The sequence below is a fragment of the Crotalus tigris genome, unplaced genomic scaffold (assembly GCF_016545835.1).
Source record: "Crotalus tigris isolate CLP2741 ecotype Arizona unplaced genomic scaffold, ASM1654583v1 scf7180000017933.3771270, whole genome shotgun sequence".
Classification (NCBI taxonomy): domain Eukaryota; kingdom Metazoa; phylum Chordata; class Lepidosauria; order Squamata; family Viperidae; genus Crotalus; species Crotalus tigris.
In genome coordinates this window covers 2,951,390-2,975,396 of record NW_024096726.1, presented here as the reverse complement: position 1 = coordinate 2,975,396, position 24,007 = coordinate 2,951,390, and the positions used below count along the sequence as shown (strand labels likewise).

Genomic DNA, 24,007 nt, shown 5'->3' with positions numbered 1-24,007 from the left:
ATCATACTATTTACTATTAGGACATGAAAAGCTAAGAAAAAGTGGCATTGCTTTCATAGTTAGGAAAAATACAGCAGGTAGTACTTGCTGCATACAGTACATTCATTGTAACTGCAAGAGAAGGAAGGCCAACTTAAAAACAGTTTGGATTGATTAAAAGAAGGCATTTGACTCCCTACCATATGATTGGATAATCAAGTGCCTAAAAATAACAGGAGTCAGTAGAAACATCAGAAGCTTTGTGCAAAGATCAATGGCACAAAAGAAGACACAGCTGCTGGTCAATGATGATAAACTGGAGAAGTTAATATCAAGAGAGGAATCTTCCAAGGAGACTCACTATCACCACTACTTTTTGTCATTGCATTGATTCCTTGTCAACAATACTGAACAAGTCAGTCCATGGCTATCAAGCATCAAAAATCATCAGCCAGACTATCACACGTCTTTTACATGGACAATCTAAAGCTGTAGGGAAAAACACCATCTGAAATAGAATAGCTGCTCAATATTAGCTGTTTATATAACCCAAGATATTGCCATAGAGTTTGGACTGTACAGATGTGCCAACCCTACCATCAGTAGGGGAAAAATAGTAAAGCCTGAAGGAATCAAGATGCCCTATGGAAGTAACTTCAAGAACCTGGATGAGGAAGATCATTATAAATATCTGGGGATCCTTCAAACTTAAAGCATCAAGCATACTGAAGTTAAGGTTAATAGGTGACTGTCGAATGTTGCAAGTACACCAGAGTGCTGAAGACAAAGGGAACTGGAAGAATATATATCTGATGAACAGTCAAGAAGAAACATTGAAGTTAGTGTACCATGAAGGCATATTAAATACGGACAAAGCCTACCAAAAAAAGAACAAATGAAAAATAGAAAAGAGACACGGCAAAGGTTATTACATTGCCAATATACACACACCAAAAAATTAGCAGGCAAAGCAGATAACAATAAGATCTGGCAAAGACCAAGAGCAGGAAAGTTAAAGAAACAGAGAGAGAGATTAATTCTGGCTGCACAACACTAAGCCTAAAGAACAGATGTATACAAGGCCAGAACTGAGAAGACAGCAACAGACAAAAAATGTCATCTCTGCAAAGAAGCTAGTTAGTTGCTGCAAAATGTTTGCACATATTAATTACAAACAATGGCATGACAAGTAATAAAAAGGGTGCATTAGAATATCTGTGAAAAATAGCATTAACTTGCAAGCAAGAATGATTGGATCACAATATACTGTAGATCAGCGGTTCTCAACCTATGGGTCGCGACCCCATTTGGGGTCGAACGACCATTTTGCGGGGGTCGCCAAACAACGCGATCCGCCATTTCCCTCCCTCAGGGCCGCCGCCGCGCATGCGCACCGCGCATGGGGCCGCCGCCGCGCATGCATGCTGCACGTGGGGTGCCACCGTGCATGGGGCGCCGCCACGCATAGGGGCGCGCATGGGGCGCCGCCGCGCATGGGGGCGCCACGCATGCATGCCGCGCATGGCGCCGCCGCGCATGGGGCAGCGCCCCCATGCGTAGCGCGACCGTGTGACCGGGGGTCACCGTATAAAAAGGTTGAGAACCATTGCTGTAGATGAAGTAATACAAAATGAAGAAGCTAAAGTGCTCTGGGACTTTGTAATTCAATCAGATAAGCACCTGCTCCAGAATCTCAGACTTAACTATTGTTGATCAAGAAGACGAAAAAGTTTGGATAGAGGACATAGCAGTACCGGAAATAGCAAAAGAAAAAGAACTGGATAAAAATCACAAAATACAAAGACCTGCGAAAAGAATTAGCATGACTACGGCAAAAGAAGGCAAAAATAGTACCAGTAGGAATCGGCACCTTGGATGAAATCTCAAAACATATGTGGCATCACCTGAACTTGACATTAACAAAATCCCCATCAGTCAATTGCAAAAGGCAGCTTTATGTCAGATAGTTTACATCCTGCACCATTCAAAATCTGCCTATTCCAGATTTTTTATCTACCTCAGCAGGTGGATAAAAATGCAATCTACATTCTTTCAGTTTTTGAAAAATGTAGGAGTTGCACACTGTCTTCTGGATTATAGATAGTCCTCGATTTACAACAGTTTGTTTAGTGACCAAAGTTATAACAGTACTGAAAAAAGTGACATGACCTTTTTTCATACTTACAAACTTTGCAGTATCCCCATGGTTATTTGGATGCTCAACAATTGATTCATGATGGTCATACTGGCCCTAGGGCCATGTCATATCCTTTTGCAACCTTCTGACAAGCGAAGTCAATGGGAAAGTCAGATTCACTTAACAACCATGTTACTACCTTAACAACTGCAGTGATTCACTTAAGACCTGTGGCAAGAAACGTCATAAAATAGGGCAAAATTCACCTAGCAAGTGTCTCGCTTAACAACCAAAATTTTGAGCTCAATTGTGATCGTAAGTCGAGGACTACCTGTATATGATAGATGGAATAAGATAGTGAAATCCAACTTTGTAATATTTACATATAATATGATCATCCACTTCATTCCGGATCATACAAATCAGCTCTTTGAGGTTCATCTTTTTTTTTTTAATTTTTTTTGCTCAGGGACAGGCAGAACTCACATCAACACAGTCATCCTCATAAATAACCTGCATTTGGTGGTGAATTTCAGTTGGGGAGTCTTCTTTGGCTGTGACAATTCAATTGCAGCATCTTTCTTAAATCACACCAAGTTATCACAGGCTTCTATTTTACAAAGAATAGCAACACAAAGAACAGATGCTAAAGAACATGTCACAGCTTCTGGAATATCAGTAGTGACATCTGTTGGTGGGTTGTAGCATTGGAGACACTAATGTTCATTCAACACTCAAGTCTGCGGAGATTCTCCGTCATCCAGGTCATCGTTGCCCCAAAGGTGCTTTTTCAGGAGGCAAATAGACTTTCTTTAGCTATGCATTTTGGGATGAGCACCCTTTGAATGATAAAGGAGTATGAAACAGATTTCAAGAAAACATTGTAGACTATAGGAACCATTTGCGTTTCAGTTTGAGATGTAGACAACACAGACTCATCCCCAACAGTTTGTACCTGTCTTCAACAGTGAAGGGACACAGGGCAGAAAACATCCTGCAGCCAAGAAGACTCCACACACATTTGCACTACTCAGGTGACCCTGAGGACATAGGTAAACATCCAAATGGTCTCAGCGACTCTCTGAAAGAATGCAAATGACCAGCTGTCTGCAAGGAACATAAATCCTTCCATTCCCTAGCATCCAGTCAGAGCTAAAGAAGCTTCTTGGATGAGAAATGAAACATCTTCAAAGAAAAACAAGAAGTCCATTTGCCTCCTGAAAAGCACCTTTGGGACATTCAACCCTCATATTATATTGCGATAGCAGCCTATATTGTGAACTACAGTTCATTGGAAACTTAAGCATAATAATAAATAATATTTTCCAGGAATTCTGGGAGTTGAAGTCCATAAGTCATAAAAGAGCCGAGGTTGCCCACCCCTGCTCTAATCGCTGCTCATGTTAGCTAATTCTAAAGGCATTATATCATTGGTTTTTTTTTTACAGCTAATGAGCTATATTTTTTAGAGTTAATGAGCTATATTTAATGCTTACTGTTAATAGGTTAATTAAAAAGCTAATCAAGGACAGTTTAAAGGGAAAAAGAGAACAATGGCAAAAGCTTCCAATTTTGATTTATTTATTAATCAAATTTATATAGCTGCCTACTGCACTGAAGGCAACCCTCAGTGGCACATAAAAATGGATTACAATCATTGATAAAAATAGCTTCATAAAAATGGAATGCTAATGTTATATATAATATTACAATGTGATAAGATTTTGCTGGTATGCTTATATCTATATTTACACTAAATACTTAATTTGTCTTGGTAGCTGGATTCCTTGGGCACAGTGGCTGCATATGGACATAATATTAAGCTAGTGGTAATGCCTGGCTGACTTTATCAAGATTTAAAAGGTAAGCAGGGGCAGTCCTGATTTGTGTTTGAATGGAAAACCTCCAAGGAATACCAGGAAAAGGGTAAGCTGGAAAGTCAAAAAACTTCTCATAGTAGTAGAAGATAGTAGTAGACCACTTCTGTACATGTACATTTCTGTGAAGTCACCAGGAGCTGACCTTGGCTCAAAAGGAGACGTTAGTGCAGCCTCTTCTAGCATATCTAAAGGGCACCAGACTGGGAAAAGGGCTTGTCTTCTGTGTGAATGAGGCTTGAATCCTTTCTCCTGTCTCTTCTTTTAATTAAGCCATGAGGAAGAGAATAAAAGAATGGTTTTCCTTTTGAACTGAATATAGTTTGCCATATAATTCTATCTGTGACAAATGCTGAGTTAACTAAGTTTAGTTTAAGGAGTTCATTTCAGTTACTTGCTTGAATAATTTCATCTATTTAGCTTGTTTGAGCAGCTGTAAAACTACCTATAGATTGGATAGTTAAAAATGGAAGTCAGTAGTTGCAGACGACTATCTCCATTAGAAGAGAGTGAGTGAGTACTTGAAAAATTAGAATTGTAGGATAGTTCTCAAGCAACAGTAATGTTTGTATTTCCGAATTGTAGGCATTCATTTTATTTTAAAAGATATCTAGAATTTCTTGTAAAATAAATATTTAAATGTAAATATTACAAATAATGTTCCTGCCTCAGAAGTATTATCTTTTCATTCAAAGTAGATGGGGAGAAATAGGCAGGGGAGCCCCTCCAGCATCCCTGCAGTTCCTGTATCAGTCATAAGGATGAATGACTGCAGGCCAGTAACATTGAAATGGGGTCATAAGTAGCTTTTGAGGCAACTGTCATAACTTCATATGATCTCTAAGCAACTACTTGAAAATCGAAGACTACATGTATTTTAAATCACAAAATTGTGTTGTTTTCTAGCTCCAGAAAATTTTTAGGTAGAAATTAACGAAATTTCTATTTTGAATCAAAACATACCATATTAATGGCATATGTTTCTTTCCTATTACGAATCCCTGGAAAATAATTAGAAATTATTGGAGATGCTACCCATTTTAGTTTTGTAGGCTTCCTCCCAATTTACACATATATTGAAGAAAACTCACTTGGTTTTCATATGTAGTTTCTTTGGAGAAACTGTTAAGAGTCTGGGGAACTGGTCATGGCTTGATATGTAGAATATCTTACTGGCATTTTGAACATGCAGTAATTATTATTTTTCATTGCATGGGTAAACTGGGTGAAAACTGCCCCAGGTCACAGTTCGAGGCAGGACATCAAAATCGGGTAGTTCTTATTTACTCCAGTTTGATTTCCTTTCCTTTTATTCAATTAGCATCCCTGAATTATTGTTCCACTTTTCTCCTAACAGCCATTTAGGTATTTGAATTAAGCTTAATATACTCAATACGCCTCTAAGCTCAATACTGTACAATATTTTTCCTTATTTTTATATATTGATTTTATATATACATGGAGTGGGAGCCAAAGAATCGGGTGAACATGAGTCCAAAACAGCTTTACTTAAATAGTGAGGCTAGTCCCTTTATGACCCTGGATTTGTTCTTCATTTACAAATTCTAGATTACTTGAGATTACAGGGACAAAGTACTTAGTAAAGCATGCCAGATTCTTCAGCAGCTTACCTTATCAAAAGAAGACAAGGAAAGCAACTGTCTTTTGCACACCTGGCCAAACAGGATCAGGCATTGTAAATTGTTAAATGGAAGACCATCAAGGAGTAGTAGACTAAAGGCTAAACGACAAAGTTGAAAAATATCCAAGACAATGACAAGCAATTTCTGTGTTGCTGCCAAGAAAAGTTTGTGGTTATGTACTTAACAGTAGTTGAGCACATCTCAAGGGTACCCTTACATGTTCCTAGAATTCATTCATTATGAATGCTTCTACTAGGATTTAATTTATAATTCTGTAGATTTTTGTTTCATTTTTTCAAGCTGATCTGAGGGATGGAAAAAATTTTCAGCTTGCTCCATCTTTATTTTTCTTTTTAGGTCCATGTGGTTATGATATTTAAAATCTATAATGCCTCCTGCCATGGCAGATATCCTGGACATCTGGGCAGTAGATTCACACATAGCAGCTGATAGCTCAATCTCTGTGGATTGCCTGCTTCCCACTGGAATTTACATCAGTCTAGATGTTCCCCGTGATGCCACTATTTGTCATATCAAACAGGTAAAATGTTGCTTAGTTATTTATATATTTTTAATTGAAACATCTTTTCTGAGTATTTTTACTTAGTATTTTTACTAAGTAACATTCTTAATATGAGTTATTAAGACATTTTTAAGACATTTTATGCCCATTGGGGCATAATTTAGTTATTTTCATGAAACATTCAGTAAGTATTGATTATCTAGCTTCTAATCATAGAAGAGGAACAATATAATAAATAATATTTTAAACAGAAAACAATCCCAATGTACTCCTTAGAGAAGAATCAAGAGGTGCTGTGCTGAACCCCCTGTATCTTTAGGACCATGCCTGCTTAGCCAACTCTCTCTTCCATTACCTAAATAATAAATGTACATCTCTGTTTATTTATTTATTTATGAGACTTATATACCGCTTTAAGTGCAAGCACTCTCTAAGTGGTGTACACCAGTAAGCAATGTATATATATATTTACATTGCCCCCAACAATCTGGGTCCTCATTTTACCTACCCCGGAAGGATGGAAGGTTGAGTCAATCTTGAGCCGGTGAGATTTGAACCGCTGACCTGCTGAACACAGTCAGCTAAAGTGGCCTGCAGTACTGCACTCTAACTGCTGTGCCACCTCGGCTGTTTGGTACTGAAAATGGCCGGGCACATTTATTCTATTTGTATGGAAATAAGCCTAATGATTGATTAATAGAGATTATACATTTGGCTTGGAATTGATTTTTGCTTTAATAGTTAGCCAACCCAGCTCAATAGTTTGACAAACTTACCATAGAGATCACAAAAGAAGCAACTTGGAGAAAAAAGGTCTTCCTTACAACTTTCTGGATGAATATATATAATATATATATTTTGTTCCTGAAAGGCTATTCTAGAATACTTATTGTAGTAGAATGAACTAGTTTTCTCTTAAGCTCAATATACCAACACTGAAATTTGATGAATTTGTTGTTCTTTGAAGGCTTGAATCAGCTGGATTTGATTTAAGGATGTTTGTTTATGATAGAGTTTTTGCTTGCAAGAGTAGGAAATGAACTGATGCTGAATTTAAATGGAAAAAAATTACTTTCCAGTGAATCAACTGGAGCATTCTGTTACCACAATTTGGTCTTATTTGCAGCTACTATGGAAACAAGCACACAGCTATCCTCTATTTCATCTTCTTCTGGAGATTGATTCATATATGTTCTCCTGTGTGAACCAAACAGCAGTACGTGAGGAACTGGAGGATGAAACCCGAAGACTCTGTGATATTAGACCATTTCTTCCTGTTCTCCAGTTAATTACAAGAAGCTGTGATCCAGGAGAAAAGTTAGACTCTAAAATAGGTGTTCTCATAGGAAAAGGTAAATGTCCATGTTTTTGTTTTAGGAATAAGGCACTAAAGGCACATTACCTTGAGGTGAATTGAAGCAAGATAATGATATTTTTATTTTACACTAGATAATCCATGACCTTTTGGGTCATCCTTTCAGGGATATTTTCTTACCTAAACAGAGAAATAGAATGACCACTGATGGGCATAAAAACAGTGGGAGCAAGAGTGACTTCCAACTTCCTGTGGGCTTCCCCACTGCTTTTGCTTGTGGAAAGCTGGCAAGGAGTATAGAAAACAACTACTACTTCTCCTTGGCTGGACTGCAGAACTGCCTGTCACTTTGCTGAGGGGATAAATGGAATCATGGACCATGAGAAAAATGGTACTCCACTTCCCATCCCAGCATGTTCCAAGAGTTCCTTCCCTCCAAGGAGGAAAAGGACTTAGCCATCAATCACCAGCACTCTTCAGACAGCCCTACCTCACCAGCAGTCATCTGAGTTCCTCTCTCACCGTCCATCACCATTAAGAGATTTCAGATTTCAACTTTAGTTTCAAAGCAACCAATTGGTTTCTCAGTCTTTGCCATTAGCTATTGGGTATAGGGAGACAGAGAGAGGGCGGAGATATGACTGTCCCATCTTTCCTTTCATAATGCAATCTGTATATTTCTGGAAAGTATAGTCAGAAGACATTGTGGCACTGAAGTGGCCACAACTTTCCAAAATTTCATTCCCACGCAGGTCATGGTCCCACCATTCTGTAAGTAAATAAATTGTAATTTCAAAAATTTACATAATGTCTCTAAATGAATATTAAATTGTAGTCTTAAATAAATATACAAATAGCTTTGTCAGTATTTGCAGAATGATCAACATAGGAATTTGTAGATCAGCATGTATGAAATCTATTTCAATTTTGCATATATGCAGCCATAAATCTGTTATCAGATTTTGAAATCATACTATTATTTGTTTGGGTTTTTAAAGATATATCTTATTTATTTATTGCTGAGAGCTGCATTAAGCCTAGAAAATTTGGAGAGCAGACATGTTCCAACTTGCTTAATAGTTTGAAAATTCTGAACTGGATCGGTTTAAACAATATTGTCCAACTTCTTTAGCTCTCCTTTCCTCCATCCTGTTGCCCTTTATACATGAACACCCTCTTCTCATTTAGCAACTGCAATTCATTTCCTAAATTGGATGTAAAATGGTCGCCAGCTGAACAGCGAAAGATGCGTGAAGATCTCTGGTTTCTGCTGTCCCATTTCAATACACTTCTCTTGTACAGCTGTGCCAGCATTACTCTCACTCTGCATGCATTGTAGTCAGGTGCATGAAATTAGTTATTAGTGCATGCATTAGTCAGAAAATTATTTTTTTTAAATTACCATTGTACTTGCAAACTGTAATTAACCAAAGTAGCTGCTAAATGAGTTGTTATAGCAGAAGTGTAAAATGTACATATTGTATATCAAAAAAAATTACCCTACAAATGATTAAATATGCATTAAAATCAACCTTTGAATAGATATAAAGAAAATAATGTAATTTTATAGTTATGAAAAGCTTTATTCTTCAAGCTTCATGGATTGTAAAAGGTCCTTAGTATGTGGTTGCATAAATGTTCATATATTAAATGGTCTTTAATGATTATAATAATCAGTAAGTATGTACAATAAAATACATCTAGCTTTAATGCTGCTGGTTTTTTTTTAATTAAAAAAAATTCCAGGACTCCATGAATTTGATGCCCTACAGGACCCAGAAATCAAAGAATTCCGGATTAAGATGCGACAAATTAGTGAAGAGAAAATGCAGTCACTGATGGGATTATCTTTGATGAATTGGTTAAAGCACACATATCCACCAGAATTAGGACCAGCAATCCAGGACAACTTCCAGGATAAACTTTATGGTGGGAATATTGTTGTGGCTGTTCATTATGAGAACTCTCAGGTAGGGTTTTTAATCTAATTTGCAAACTTTTCTATCCTTTAAATAATTTTCACTAAATGTGAACGATTTAATGAACATACTTTGTATTTCTGAAAGAGTGATCCCTTTATTGTATTATTCTTTAAAGGCAGCTATTTTTTTTAGAACCAATAACAGTTTTAAAATCTAATGTGATACGGCATTGCAGTTGATTGAGAACAAACGTGATAATTCTATGAGTGAATTTATGTATTTTACATTTTGTTAAGTCCAGAGTCTTTGTTAAGCTGGATGACCTCAATTCTCGATAAATTACATGGATGATTTTGGAGCCTACTCCTTTCATCTCCCTTTTTTTTTTTTTAAATAAATACCATTTTCTGATACCCTCTGAATTAACTGTTAAATTTCACATATTAAGGTTGAACATATTTAAGTATTGCAACTTGAATTATGAAATTACAATATAAATCTATTTTTTTTCTGAATTTGTGTGAATCAAGTATGGCATTTTAAAAAGTGACTAAAGCAGGTGGCATAGGAGGGTCTAATTTCATTCTCAAAAAATCGATGTACTTATATCTGATTGTTGATCTTCTGTTAAAGATTGCTTCTTTCAATTCCAGACTCACCCATTCATATTAACATAGCTGCAGTTGATGTCCTTTCAGTTAAAACAGCAATTTCAAAATGAAAGATAGCATAGATGTATGAATTAAATAATTACTAACAATTGTTTTGTTTCTATATGCATAAAAATAAAAACAGGTATACTATAGTGATCTGAAAGTAAAATTGCATTATTTTTAATATAATTAAAATAATTCTTAAGATTAATCAATATGTTGTTTATAAACCTGCTTGAATCCTACACTCAATTCCTATTGTCATTTTCTTTACAAACAAAAATCTGGTGCATAAAGAAACTAAGAGCATATTAACTTTTTCTTGCCATGTTTTCTGGCTCAAAATTTCCATTTCAGCTGATATTTGCAGGAATTGTAATTTAAGATGAATTTATCAACTGGAAAAATAGCTTTTTTAGAAAAGTTAATTTCAGTCTCATCTCTCCTAGCAAACAGGTGACTCCTCTGAAATATACACTATATATGGAAAACATAGTGGATGACTTTTTTTTTTTGTTTTAATATTTGCTATTTCAGTTTGAGTCCTGGGCTGTGGCAGAAACTTCAGAGAACACAACAGTTTTGAGACAAATACACTTTGAAACTAAGAAAACATTGAATTGATTTTGACAGACTTCTTCATTATAGCTATGATACTCCATCATGAGGTTTGGCTGGTTACCAAAAAGCTGGTACATAAATAAGTTGCCAGGCAAAAAAAATAATAAAACCAAATGAAATGAAAACTGAGCTATGATTTACATTTGTCAATAATTGCTTTTGAATCCTTACATTTTTCTGGAATGAAAGCTCCATATGTCTTTATAAAAGCATTTTGTGAAAGTGGAATAGACACTGCTAGGAGGTTTCTTAAGAGGGAAAACATTTTTCATGCTTTGTTTCAGATCTATGGTGTTGGTATATATCTGGCTAATTTTGAAGTGTCTGAAACATTTGAACTCTAAAATACCTTTAAGAAAATTTAAAAATTACTTTTCATGGAATGTTTTAAAATACTAAAACATAAAGCTTTTGTTTAATTTATTTTTTCTCTGTAGAATCAATTTTTGTTTACTCTTATTCTTATTTGCCATGTAATAACCCTATATTAATTATTTTATAAGGTTTAAATATAATAATGCTATGGTATGCAGAGACTAGAATATAATATTTTCACACATTGCTGAGTTTAATAAGTAGTAACTTTTCCCCCCTGTTATAAGGCAGTTTCTTTAAATTTTATTGGCTTATTTTTAAACTTTTGGAATCATTTGTTGTAAAAATGTGATACGTATTCCTTGCTGCAATAGCACATCATCAGTACAAGCATTTATATATAAATCATTTTGTTTTAATTCTCTGAGTGGTCTTTATTAGTGGATAAATATCTATAAGTCAACTTAATATGTTTTAAAAGAAAAGAACTTAGTTATGTTTATAATTGGGAAGATTCTAGAGAAGGTTATAAAAAGGTTGATCTGAAAGCACATAGAAACAAAGGATACAATGCAATATTTAACTGAAATTCTCATTTTTTTTCCCAGAACAATCTTTATTTCATAATTTTATTTGCTAATTTCCTTAGTAGATTGTGGGAGTGCAGTAGACATATTTTGAATTTAGCGAAGTAATTAATGACAGTGTTGGTAAAGACATACTTAATTGGATATATAGATGATTTCAATCTATCTATATTCAAAGAGAGAACTCAAAGACATTCTTCAAACTGGAATGAATACCAAATGGAGTGCTGTAAGATTCATTTCTTGGCCCTCTGCTCTTCAGTATTTCCCCTAATGATTTTGAAGAACAAAGAGAGAGGAGCTTATAATATAATACAACAATGAGTGAAATAGCTAATATCTTAGAAGATAAAAATAAAATTCAGATTAATCCTGGGTTTGGGAAATGGGCTGAAAATAATAGTAAAATTTAACATGGGCAAATGAAGAGTTCTTAGGAAACAAAAATTAAATACATAGGTACAACAGAGCAAAGAACTGGCTTAGTAAAAAGACATTGAAATAATAATTGAGTTCATAATGTAGTCAGCAGCTTAAAACAGCTTCTATAAATGTAAATTTAGTTTATTGTTTATTGATTAAAGGACCAAATCAAATAAAAAATACAGCATATTGAAATACAGAAATATTCAGTGAAATAATATCATTACCTTAGCAGTTGACCCCAATCTAATCTAGATGGGAAGTCAGATGGCTTTAGCTATCAGTTTTGCCGTTTTTCTTGCTTATAATTTCATAAACAAATTCCTTTTAATGCTTGATAATAATAAATGCTGTTTCTTTTTAACAGGATGTATTTAGTTTTCAAGTGTCTCCTAATATTAACCCTATTAAGTTAAATGAGATGGCAATTCGGAAATGGTTGACTATTCATGGAAAAGAAGATGAAGAAGTTGATCCTTGTGATTATGTATTACAAGTTAATGGAAGACTGGAATATGTTTTTGGGGATCATCCATTAATTCAATTCCAGGTATCATTCTTGCAAAAGAATATGCCAATTTGGGACTTGGAAAAACAAATCATATTGATTTAAACTGTAATAATATTCTTGAATTTTTCTTTTTAATATTAACTTATGTGGTAATACTAGTACACATGGACTTACATATCCCAATCAACATTTTTAAAATCAGAAGAGTTGGGAGCAAATGCTGGATGTGTTGCTTAATTGGTAATTAATAAAGATATAATAAATCTTTTTCCAATTTACTCTTATTTTCTGAAGTCCTTTGACCCTAATTCTATTTTAATATATGGGAGTGCATATTGTGTTTTTGACTGTACACTTGTCACTGCATTTCTGTATACAGAACTGGAATGAGCTAAAACTTAAGGTTAAGTTAAAGTTAATTAAGTGCAGTTAATTAAATTAAGTCATCTATATTTAATAATTCCGTACTTCCATTAGAACTTTTACAGGAGCCGCAGGGCTCACATTCTGTGCTCTGGAAGGAGCACAAACTCCCTTGGGACTCTGCACATTCCTATTTGAAATGCTCTATGTAATTTTGAACTTTCAGATAATCATATGATTTTCTTTTTCAGTATATCCATCGTTGTGTAATAAACAGAGCTCTTCCTCAGCTGACACTTATTGAATGCAGCACAATTAAAACAATGTATGAACAGGAAATGATCGCTATAGAAACAGCAGTAAATCGAAAATCAAACAATCTTCCTCTTCCTCTACCACCCAAAAAATCACGTGTGAGTTTTCATGTATATATGTGAACAGGATGTTACCATGGGGGGGCTATTATTGCTTTAGACCTAGGGGAAAAGTCATTCAGAGAATGCTGGCTGCTATCCAGAGATTTTCAAACTATAATACTGGAGTGCCTCCTTAAAATAAAATATATTTGTGTCCTTCATGAATAAAACTAAATCATAAATAATAAGTGACCATGACTACAAAACTACTTCAGCTGTCATAGTTTTGATGGCTACACCCATGATTTAGTCAAGGCTCAGAAGTTGTTCAGGACTTTGCTCTCTGCTTTGCTTGTACAAGCTCATTTTAGGCTTGTTCAGGTAAGACAAGAGGGAATCTTGACAGCGATCCCAGTTTGCCTGAATAAGCCTGATCATTTTTTTTAACCCACAATGTGAGAACTTTTGCAGTAAACAGAATTTATGGCTTTAGTTTAATGTTTCTGTTCTAATCTGCTGAAATGATATTTACAAAATAGAAATGATTCTGAAAAGAATCCTAGCAGGTAGTTTTGCATTTTCTCCTGTTCCTGAATTGGAGGGATGAATTACTGCATTAATGCCAGACTTCTTCCTGGGCTCCCTGGGACAAATGATATCTGATTTGGGCTTATTGCCTGTAGATTTTCTGCAGTTACTCAGAGCTTCCAGAGTGGATCTTCCTTTCCTTAACACCTGGAACTTCTGTCCAGTGTTGGATAGGCACTTCCATTCTATCCAAAACCATTCCTATCAGATGCTCTGCAAATTAAAATTGTACTACTTGTGTACAGATTTTGAAATGTGTATGTATATATGCATTGCTTAAAGAGAACGAAAATCACATAGTGCTGTTTTCTTTCTACCACAGGTGACTCAAAGTGTCTGGGAGATTGGCCAGCCTTTCAAAATTTTGCTAGTAAATGGTAGTAAATTGGATGCAGAAGAAACTGCCAAAGTAAGTAACTATTTTCCAGTACAAGAGATACATTGCCTGTTCATCCCAGTACATTTTGTATATTATGATCATACTTGAATTATTATTTAATTTATGAGCATAACTATCAGATAAAATTTGATATAATTTATCAGTGTGTTATTTGATATTTAATGTTCCATGTTACTCAGTTTACAAACTATGGACAATTCAAATTCAGTCATACATAAACATTTTTTCTGTGGTGAGTATAAAAGGAAATGAACCATCATTTCCTATGAAACTAAAAAAATCTTCCTTTTAAAATAATTGTTTTAGTGTTAAATGCCATTATATTAATGTTCAGTAGCTTAGAGATGAATTGTTCTGAACAATATAAACAGAGTGATGCCCAAGTACAACATATAAACGTGTTATATTTAATTACCACAGAGCCATATAGGGTGTATTTTATGGCATGCTTATTGATTTTTGTAACTCTGCTCAATTTGTATGAGTAGATTTACAAAGCAGTTACTTTTTAATTCACTCTTGTGCTCCTTGGTCTCTCAGTAGCTTTCTGTAGTGTTCACCATGGTATCTTTCTGAGATAGTTCTGCAGGCAAGGAATTGGGGACATCATTCCAGGGTGGTTCTCTTCCTTTCTCCAGGACTGGTTCCAGTAAGTGCTGGTTGGGTAGAGGGATGTTCTCTCGGCTCCACTTTTGTGGAATGCCTTAGGGTTCTACTCTTTTTCCCCCTAATTTCAACATCTGCATGAAAGCGGTAGATGATGTGAACCCAGTTATATCTTTTGACCCCCAGGCCAGCAAATGAGGCTGTTGAGGTTCTCAGTGTCTCTAGGCAGTCTGGGTTTGGCTAGGGAGGGACCATCTCCAGCTCATCCCATCACGACCAAGTGGCTATGACCTTGTGGGTCACTAAGAAGTAGGGATATTTCATTTCTGACCTTGGAGGGGGTTGCTTTTCCCGATTCAAGAGTGGTGTGCAGTCTGTGCATCTTGCTGGAATCACAGCTCCTGCTTCATTAGCACAAATGCCACAGAGAGTTCAAAGATATCTAAGAAGGATGTATTGTCTTCATCACAATCCCAACAGTGGTCATCAACAAATGCAGTCATGCTACCTAAGGTCTATAACAGTGTTTCCCAAACTTGACAATTTTAAGGCATGTGGACTTCAATTCCCAGAATTTCACAGCCAGCGTTGCTGGCTGTGGAATTCTGGGAGTTGAAGTCCTCATGCCTTAAAATTGTCAAGTTTGGGAAACACTGGTCTATAACAAGCCTGAATCCTAACTAGAAAGGATCCAGATAATCTGTTTCTTCCAGCCCCTTCTGGAGCTGTAAGCTTTTCTCAACAACCCTCCCTAAGTAGAGTTTCCCTCATCTCGTGCAGAGAAGCATTCACCACTGCCTTTACCTAATCCTTAATACTTCCCAGGACAGTTTAATCAACTAGGAGATAAGGGGATTTAAACCATAGATAGGTGAATTCACAGTTCTATTTCCATTACACACTTATTGTAATGGAATTACACTTAGAAAGTTCTGATAGAATTTGAGATACTTTTAAAGTTATAATTTTTTTCTTTATCTATATATAAGCAAACTACGAAGTGTGGTACTTTTGATAAAACACTAACATAAGCAGAATAGTTATAATAAGATTCTAATGAAATGGAATTTAATCAGACATACAGACAGTCCTTGACCACAATTGATCCCAAAATTTCCATTGCTAAGTAAGATAGTTGTTAAGTGAGTTTTGTCCCAATTTATGACCTTTGTGCCACAGTTATTCTGTCAGTAAGGTGGGATTTACATTTACATTTGTACATTTACAAATGTACAAATGTAAATTTACATTTACAATGTTAAGTAAATTTGACTTATCCATTGACTTTGCTTGTCAGAAGGTCGCAAAAGGTGATCACATGGTCCCAGGACACTGCAATTGTCATAAATAAATCTTTGTAAGTTGTGAGCACAACTGTACAAGACTTGAACAGGAAGAATTAACATATTGTATTAAATATTGACATATGAATAGAAATGAAGATCCAATCAGTGTCTGTTAGTGTTACCTGAAGCACAATCTAATCCAGTTATCTGGGAAACGTTTGAGTCTGTTGGCCCTGATGAAATAGAACTGTGAATTCACCTATCTATGGTTTAAATCCCCTTATCTCCTAGTTGATTAAACTGTCCTGGGAAGTATTAAGGATACTGCACGAGATGAGGGAAACTCTACTTAGGGAGGGTTGTTGAGAAAAGCTTACAGCTCCAGAAGGGGCTGGAAGAAACAGATTATCTGGATCCTTTCTAGTTAGGATTCAGGCTTGTTATAGACCAGTGTTTCCCAAACTTGACAATTTTAAGGCATGAGAACTTCAACTCCCAGAATTTGCGCTTGTGTGTATGTGTGTGCGAGTGTATCAGCAAGACATGAGAAGCTTTTGAAATTGTATTATTTTATGTATATATCCTGCTTTTATTATTTTTATAAACTACTCAAATGGGCAAACCTACCTAATACTCTTCCTATTTAAGTATAATCTATATCGGTTCATTTCCTGGTTGTGATAATGCCAAATGTAAATTAACAACTGCATAAATAAATTTGTCTCCTTACAGCAGAATTGTTTAAACTATATTGCATACAGCATACAGTAATATCATTAAGAGCAATTGCACGAAAGCCACTTTTTCATGTTTTTTTCAAGTACATACTTGTATTTTAATAATCCTTGGTATTATTTGTGTAGTTGGTACAATATTTTAAAGTACTTTTCTATCATGTATCTTGTAGGTTCATATCAGGGCTGGCCTCTTTCATGGCAATGAACTCCTTTGTAAACCTATTGTAAGCTCAGAAATAGCAGGGAGAAATGACCATGTTTGGAATGAACCCTTGGAATTTGACATCAATGTCTGTGACTTGCCGAGAATGGCTAGATTGTGCTTTGTGGTTTATGCTGTTATGGATAAAATGAAAAATAAAAAATCAGCCAAGGCACTGAATCCATCCAAATACCAGACCATGAGGAAAGCTGGAAAAGTGGTAATGAATGCATTTAATTTCTTCTTCACATTCCGGTTTGCAGCAGGGAATGCTACTTCATGTATATCTGTGTGGCTGTAGATATTGCAGGTTTCTATCTCACTCTATATATGCAAAGATATTTAAACTCCTGAAAAGCTGTTTCAAATTAACCATTGTTTCTTGTAACCCGGTCTACCTCACAGGGTGGTTACTGTGAAGATAAAATAATCTTCCCATGTGCAGTGATGGAAACTGTCAAAGACAGGATATGCAGGTTGACCTTGACCTAGGACCATTTATTTGGTCAGCAATGGTTCCAAGTTAGAATGATTCTGAACAAATTATAGTTATGACTGGTCCATGGAGTTCCAAGTCCTCCCAGCACCCTCGCAGTCACATTATCGCAATTTGGGTGCTTAGCAACCCCTTCACACAATCAGTTGCCAAGCATCCCACAACTATGTGATCGCAACCTTTTTTTGACATTCTGCAGATTGTCAGTGGGGAAGCCATCAGGGAAGATTGCAGGTTGCTGGGGAAAGTTTCCCCCACCCATACACTCTCCCCCCACCTGGTAGCAGCCACTTACCTGCCCGAGGAACTGGGACTTGCAACTTCCTTCCAGCTTCCTCATTGGCTTTGGTTGTGGGTAGTCATCAGGGAGTTCCCTTGCATAACAGCCATAGTATTCCGTTAACAATGGCAAACAGGACTATAGGAATTGCTGCCACTAAGTCATGCAGTCACATTTTACGACCACATTGCTTAGTGGTGGAAATTCTGGTTCCAGTTCAAGGACTACCTTGTAACCGAAATAAGAATATGGTGTTTGAGGTTTCAGGTAGTTTCAACACTTCACATTTTGTTTAGAATTCTCTAGAGCTTCCCTAATATTTTCTGTAATAAACATTAATCTTAGCATTTTTATGTTTGTTTTATGCACTAAAATGTTTTTATAGTCTGCAAAGACAAAGGCATTTCATCCTACAAAGATAAATTATTGGGCTGATTAAATTTAAAACAAATGTTAAACTGTTATAGCATGTTAATGAAGTATAAAATTTAACTATAATCAACTTGAATATATTTATTATTTGAATCATTCATCTTTAAGTTCACTCCAGCAAATAGTTCTGTATATTTTTTGTAAATGTTTATGTATTTATTTACACTTGCATCTTTTTCTGTCAGGGAGTTCTCTGTTTACGCTCATTAGTTTTTTAGCCTCATAACTGTTTACAGTAGGTAACATTGGGAGAATAGGGCTGGTCAATGAGTGGGAAAATAAGTTTGCTATAGTTTGTGCCTGATGTTCTTTCCCAATATGGTTCAAGCTATATGGCTCTTGAATGGCTTCTGAGATCCTCTCACCATCAGCAACATAATTAGTAGCATTTTTTCCTATTAATTGTACCTTTGGATTTGTTTGTCTCAGTGTCACTGTCACCGTACCCTTTTTGTTTTAATTTTCAAATTATTTGATTTATCTTTGCAGCATTATCCTGTGGCATGGGTCAATACTATGGTATTTGATTTTAAAGGACAGTTGAAAACTGGAGACCTTCTCTTGCACAGCTGGTCATCATTTCCTGGTGAGACTGAAGTTGCTATATGGGCTTCATAAGCTCCCTTGATTTCAGAGTGGCTGATTTGCTGGGACTGCCTACAACAGCTACTCTGGAATGAAAGGCATGCAGTATGGATTACGATTAAGGCAATATTAGAGAACAGGATGGTGATCTGTAATGTATAGTTATAAAAAAAAGAAGACTGTTGATAATGAAATACTGACAGGAAAGATAATGAATCCCAAATAGAGACCTCTTTTCTTAAGGTGTAATCTTTCCCATCTACTTGGCTAACAGTAGTAGAAACTTTCTCTGTTAAGAGATGGATGTTTTATGGTGGCTATGTTAATACTTAACCTTTGCAAGGGAAGGGGTAGTTGCTGTGTCGTTCTCAAGAAAAGATGTGCTACATTTACTGTAGTTCACATTCTGAACTACCTTTTGGAAATTAGATCTAAAGCACTACTCTGCTCTAGTAAACTTCACGAGTTTGACATGCCTGTCTTAAAGGTTCCATCCTCATTGAAATAGTTTAGAATTTGTTTTTTGTCATTGTATTTTGTTTAAGAGTAAGATGAAGAATGGAGAAATATATATATGTATGGAATAAATATGCTACCTATGTTTATTTTAATACAGGCATACAAAACATTTTAAGGCAGATAACATTGCAATTTTGAAATATCTCATTCTAATTGTAACACAAGTGACTCAGCCTAAAAAAAAAAAACACTGTGAAATAGAGGAGTAACTATTTTGACTTTGCACCACTTACAGTAATGTCATACAGAACATTTGGACATTGGAACATTTCCAGTGAAGTCAGAATAAAATATTTTATGGTCAGAATATTTCATCCTTGAACTGTTCTATTCACTTGTGTTTAGAATATTTACATTTCCATCTAACTTCCAATTACTTTAGAATTTCCATTAGTTTATGTGGAAATATATTGGGTCTCTGTTTTTTTGAAGGTTGTTCAATGATTTGCTGGCCCTCATAGAAGCAACTCAGTTAAAGTAATCTACCTCTGATTATAAAGTATATTTAGCAGTGGAAACACAGTCATGAAGATCTTGAAATATGTTTCTGTATTTACAGATGTAATGCCCTTAAATTAAACAAAATGTGTAGTTAAACAAAATATGTATTATTCTGGTTATCTAGATGAACTTGAAGAAATGTTGAATCCAATGGGAACAGTACAGACTAACCCATACACTGAAAATGCAACAACTTTGCAAATCAGATTTCAAGAATATTCAAAATGTCCTATTTATTACCCCCCTTTTGATAAGGTAAGATGTCATTTAATTTTTGCCTATGCTTTCACTTCCACACCAGCGCCCCAAAATACACAAGCCCAATATACCTCTTTGTCCAATTGTATTGTTACCAGGAAACTTATCACATAGCTAAAGAACTCACAAAAAAGCTTGGACATCTCACAGAGGTGAGCAAATGTTCTATCAACTCCCCACTATAATGACTCCAGAAAATCAAAGACCTAATATAGAAGGTAAGATGATGGTTTCATTCAATGTCACAACATTCCTTACATCCATAGATTCAGAACTGGGGGGGGGGATCCTGAGAGCAGTACTATACAACACACCCAAAATAACCAAGTACACTAAGATTACCATACCCAGAACCATAAACCTGATCAACCTCTGCCTCACTACCTATTTTCAGTACAGTTGAAATTATATATCAATAAATCACAGGAACACTCATGAGACCACCACTTCTAAGGACTCATAGCAAAGTCTGCAGTGCAGCGTCTAGAAATCAAAGCACTCCCATGCATACAACCAAAAGTATGAATCTGATATGTGGACAACAGCTTTGTCATAATAAAAAAGAAAAGCTAAAGAAGACATAAAGCAATCTACAACATCTTCAAAGAAATAAAATTCATATGGAAAAAAGGATAACAACAATGCAGGGCCTTTTATGGGTGACCTCGTTAGCAGAAGAAATGGCGGCAAATTAGAAAAACAACTTTAAGGGAGAAACCACCCACATTTATTTAGTGATCCACTACCAAAGTAACAACTCAACCTCCCATGAGCGCAAAAGCACTGCAGCAACCCAGAACACCAGAAAAAGGACACAGATCATCTAAACAATATCTTCTAACAAAAAGGATACCTACACAACTTTATCAAAAAGTACCTGACTATTCAACCCTACATTAAAACCACATAGCATCAGGAGCACACAAATCAACTAAATTCCTCTACATCATCTTCGGTAAAACAAAAGACCCAATAGCCCAAGGAAAAGAAAAGATAGGAGTTATCTGCAACATACAGAATAAAATCTGTACCATCAACTATGCAGGAAAGAAAGAAGAATAGTAGAGTGCACCCATGAACATCAACTAGCAGTCAGAAAACATAATGAAAAATCCTTAATTTCACAGCACACCAACAGATTTAATCATAGTTTCAGCTGGGAAACTTAGCATCCTAGACCAAACTAAATCCAAAACTGATAGGAAAATTCCTGGAAGCTTGCCACTCAAATCAGCCATCAACAAGCACATAGACCACATTACACCATTCAAGAGACAATTTAAAAAAGCTTTAAAAAAAGACCAAAACATCACCTAACCAGCAATCAATACTCAAATAAACAGAAATTAACACAAGGATTAATACCAGGCAATCAAGCAGTAAACAACAGCCTAATGAAAGAAATACCAAGAAGAAAACAACACCCCCATCAACTCTGACAGGGCAAGCCACTGTATATAAACAGCAAACTCCACTCTCTTCTAGCACTGAAGATCTTATCTAACAAAATGATCTGCAAGAAAACAACCAAACTCAGAGATAACATGGACTCAATAGTCACTTCAGTTTTAAATATGTGAGATAGTCTTCAAAACTTAGGTTGAATATAAGTTCTTTCTGTGTATATAGGTAAGCAAAGTTTCTACCAGAAATCTTCAGCTCTGAATGCTGCAGATACGCTACTGTGTGGCTGCAGAATCTATGTATGTTTCAATATGAGGGAATACATGATATGAGACTTAAAAACCCAATCCACTTTTTTATTAAATATTAAATAGGCATGCCATCCAAAAAATAGGTCCCAGCCTTCCAAATGAAGTATTTCTGTATTTGTTAAATTCACCCAGTCGCTAATCAATGTCAATACTACAGCATCATAATACAATTTCATATTTGGTACCTTGAGTCCACCTCTCTCACGAAAATCTTGCATTATTTTAAGTTTCACCCTTGGTTTTTTCCCTGCCCAAACAAATTTATTAATACCTTTTTGCCATTCATCTAAATTACGTTCGTTCTTTAAGATAGGTAACATTTGAAACAAAAAAATAAACTTTGGCAGGACATTCATTTTAATAACTGCAATTCTGCCCATAAGGGATAACTGTAAATTATTCCAGTTTTTTAAATCCTTCTGTACCTACTCTTTGCTAAGAGTGTGGAGAAAGTATTATAAAAGTGACTTCAAAATACCATTATGGGCTATACCTCGGCATGCCATAGAAGGTATAAGGAAAGGGGTAAATATGGACAAGGTCTCTTACGTACAGTTATTAAGATGGGATGGCCAAGACTGGCAGTTAAAATCTTTGGAAGAATTAACACATGAAAACTTAACTTATTCATGGTTCCAATATAGACAAATAGTGGATAGATGGAAGATGGATTGTAAAATGGGCTGGCTTAGAGAAGATGAAATTTTTTTAAAACAAGTAAGAGATCAAAGGCCAACCCATATTAAGAGAGTTTATGGGGTTTTAGTGGAATTAGATTCAGAACTTGAACTAGTTAAAGATTGTATGATTAAATGGGCACAGAATATTGGTGAAACGATTTCAATGGATACTTGGGAACTTATTTGGATAAGAAATGTTAAATTCACACAAGCGCAAAATTTAAGAGAGAATTTTTATAAGATGTTTTATAGATGGCACCTTGACCCAAAGAAAATGTCCATTATGTACCCTAATCTACAGCCGAAATGCTGGAGATGTGGATATTTGGATGCTACCTATTACCATATTTGGTGGACGTGTAAGCATATAAAAGCTTTTTGGATTAAGATATGGTGGAATATTCAAAGAATTTTTAAAAGGAGGGTAAAATTTACTCCGCAATTATTTTTACTAGGTATTGTTATTGACTGTGATGCTAAGGAGGTTATATTGATGTTAAATTTGATTACAGCCGCTAGGTTGTTAATAGGACAATATTGGAAGAAGGAATCTTTGCCTACTTTACAAGAATGGTTTCATAAAGTTTCGTATTTGGCAGAAATGGCAAAGATTTCGGCTTTCTTAAAGGAGCAATCTCAAGAAAATTTTTTTGCGGTATGGGAAAAATGGATAAATTTTATACAACATAATTTGGATATGGAAAAATATTATTTAGCCTTTTTATAATTTGTAATGATTGTTTTTTCTTTCTTTCTTTCTTCTTTTTCTTTTTTATATATATACATTTTTTATGTATTATTATTCATATATTTTTTTTTATATATATATATATATGCTTTATTCTTCGTCTACTTTCTTCTTTCTTCTTTCTCTCTCTCTTTTCTCTTTTTATTTTTTTTTTTTTTCTTTTTTAGTATATATTATTCATTTTAAAGTTTATGTTATCTATATTATTATTATATATATTATTATTGTGATTTTTATTATTATTATTAATTATTTTATAAATTGCAAATGTTATTTTTAAAATATTTGTTAAATAATCCTATATTCAGTTCTGGGAAGTCGGGGGGGGGTGGGGTGGTTGGGGAGGGGGGGGTGGATTTTTATTTGTAAAACTTTTGAAAAATTTCAATAAAAAAAAAAAAAAAATATGAGGGAATACATGTAAATCAGCTGTTAACATGTAAAATGTGGTGCAGATCATTTGAATCTTTAGTATCTTTGGACAGAAAGTATATTTTGTTCCTCCCACATGTAGGGGGATATAAACATACATTTTAAATTGTCCATAGAAGTAGCTGAAAAATTAAATAATGCTATAGGTACAACTTGGAAACTTTAAATTGACAAGTTGCATAAATGGTTGTCTAAAGCAGCAGTCCCCAATCTTTCCAGTGTTGTAGCCTGGCCGGGGGGGGGTAGGGGGGGCATGGAGAGAGGATGCTTCTGTGTGAGTGGTTGGCATATGCACAGCTCTATTTTCTATAAGCACA

The 24,007-nt window shown here is 35.3% G+C and overlaps 1 protein-coding gene across 5 annotated transcripts in view; it reads left to right on the top strand.

The window, feature by feature from the left end:
• The window catches only part of PIK3CB (phosphatidylinositol-4,5-bisphosphate 3-kinase catalytic subunit beta), a 76,265-nt gene that overhangs the window by 21,992 nt on the left and 30,266 nt on the right, over positions 1-24,007 (top strand). For 3 of the 5 annotated variants that reach the window (XM_039344667.1, XM_039344665.1, XM_039344666.1), the window contains 10 exons: positions 3,895-3,979; positions 5,994-6,177; positions 7,286-7,511; positions 9,221-9,444; positions 12,363-12,545; positions 13,121-13,282; positions 14,136-14,222; positions 17,013-17,264; positions 18,742-18,838; positions 19,982-20,112. In XM_039344667.1, the coding sequence (XP_039200601.1) occupies positions 6,025-6,177; positions 7,286-7,511; positions 9,221-9,444; positions 12,363-12,545; positions 13,121-13,282; positions 14,136-14,222; positions 17,013-17,264; positions 18,742-18,838; positions 19,982-20,112 (1,515 nt within the window). In that variant the 5' untranslated portion in view covers positions 3,895-3,979; positions 5,994-6,024. The other 2 variants (XM_039344668.1, XM_039344669.1) reach the window with 2 other exon arrangements.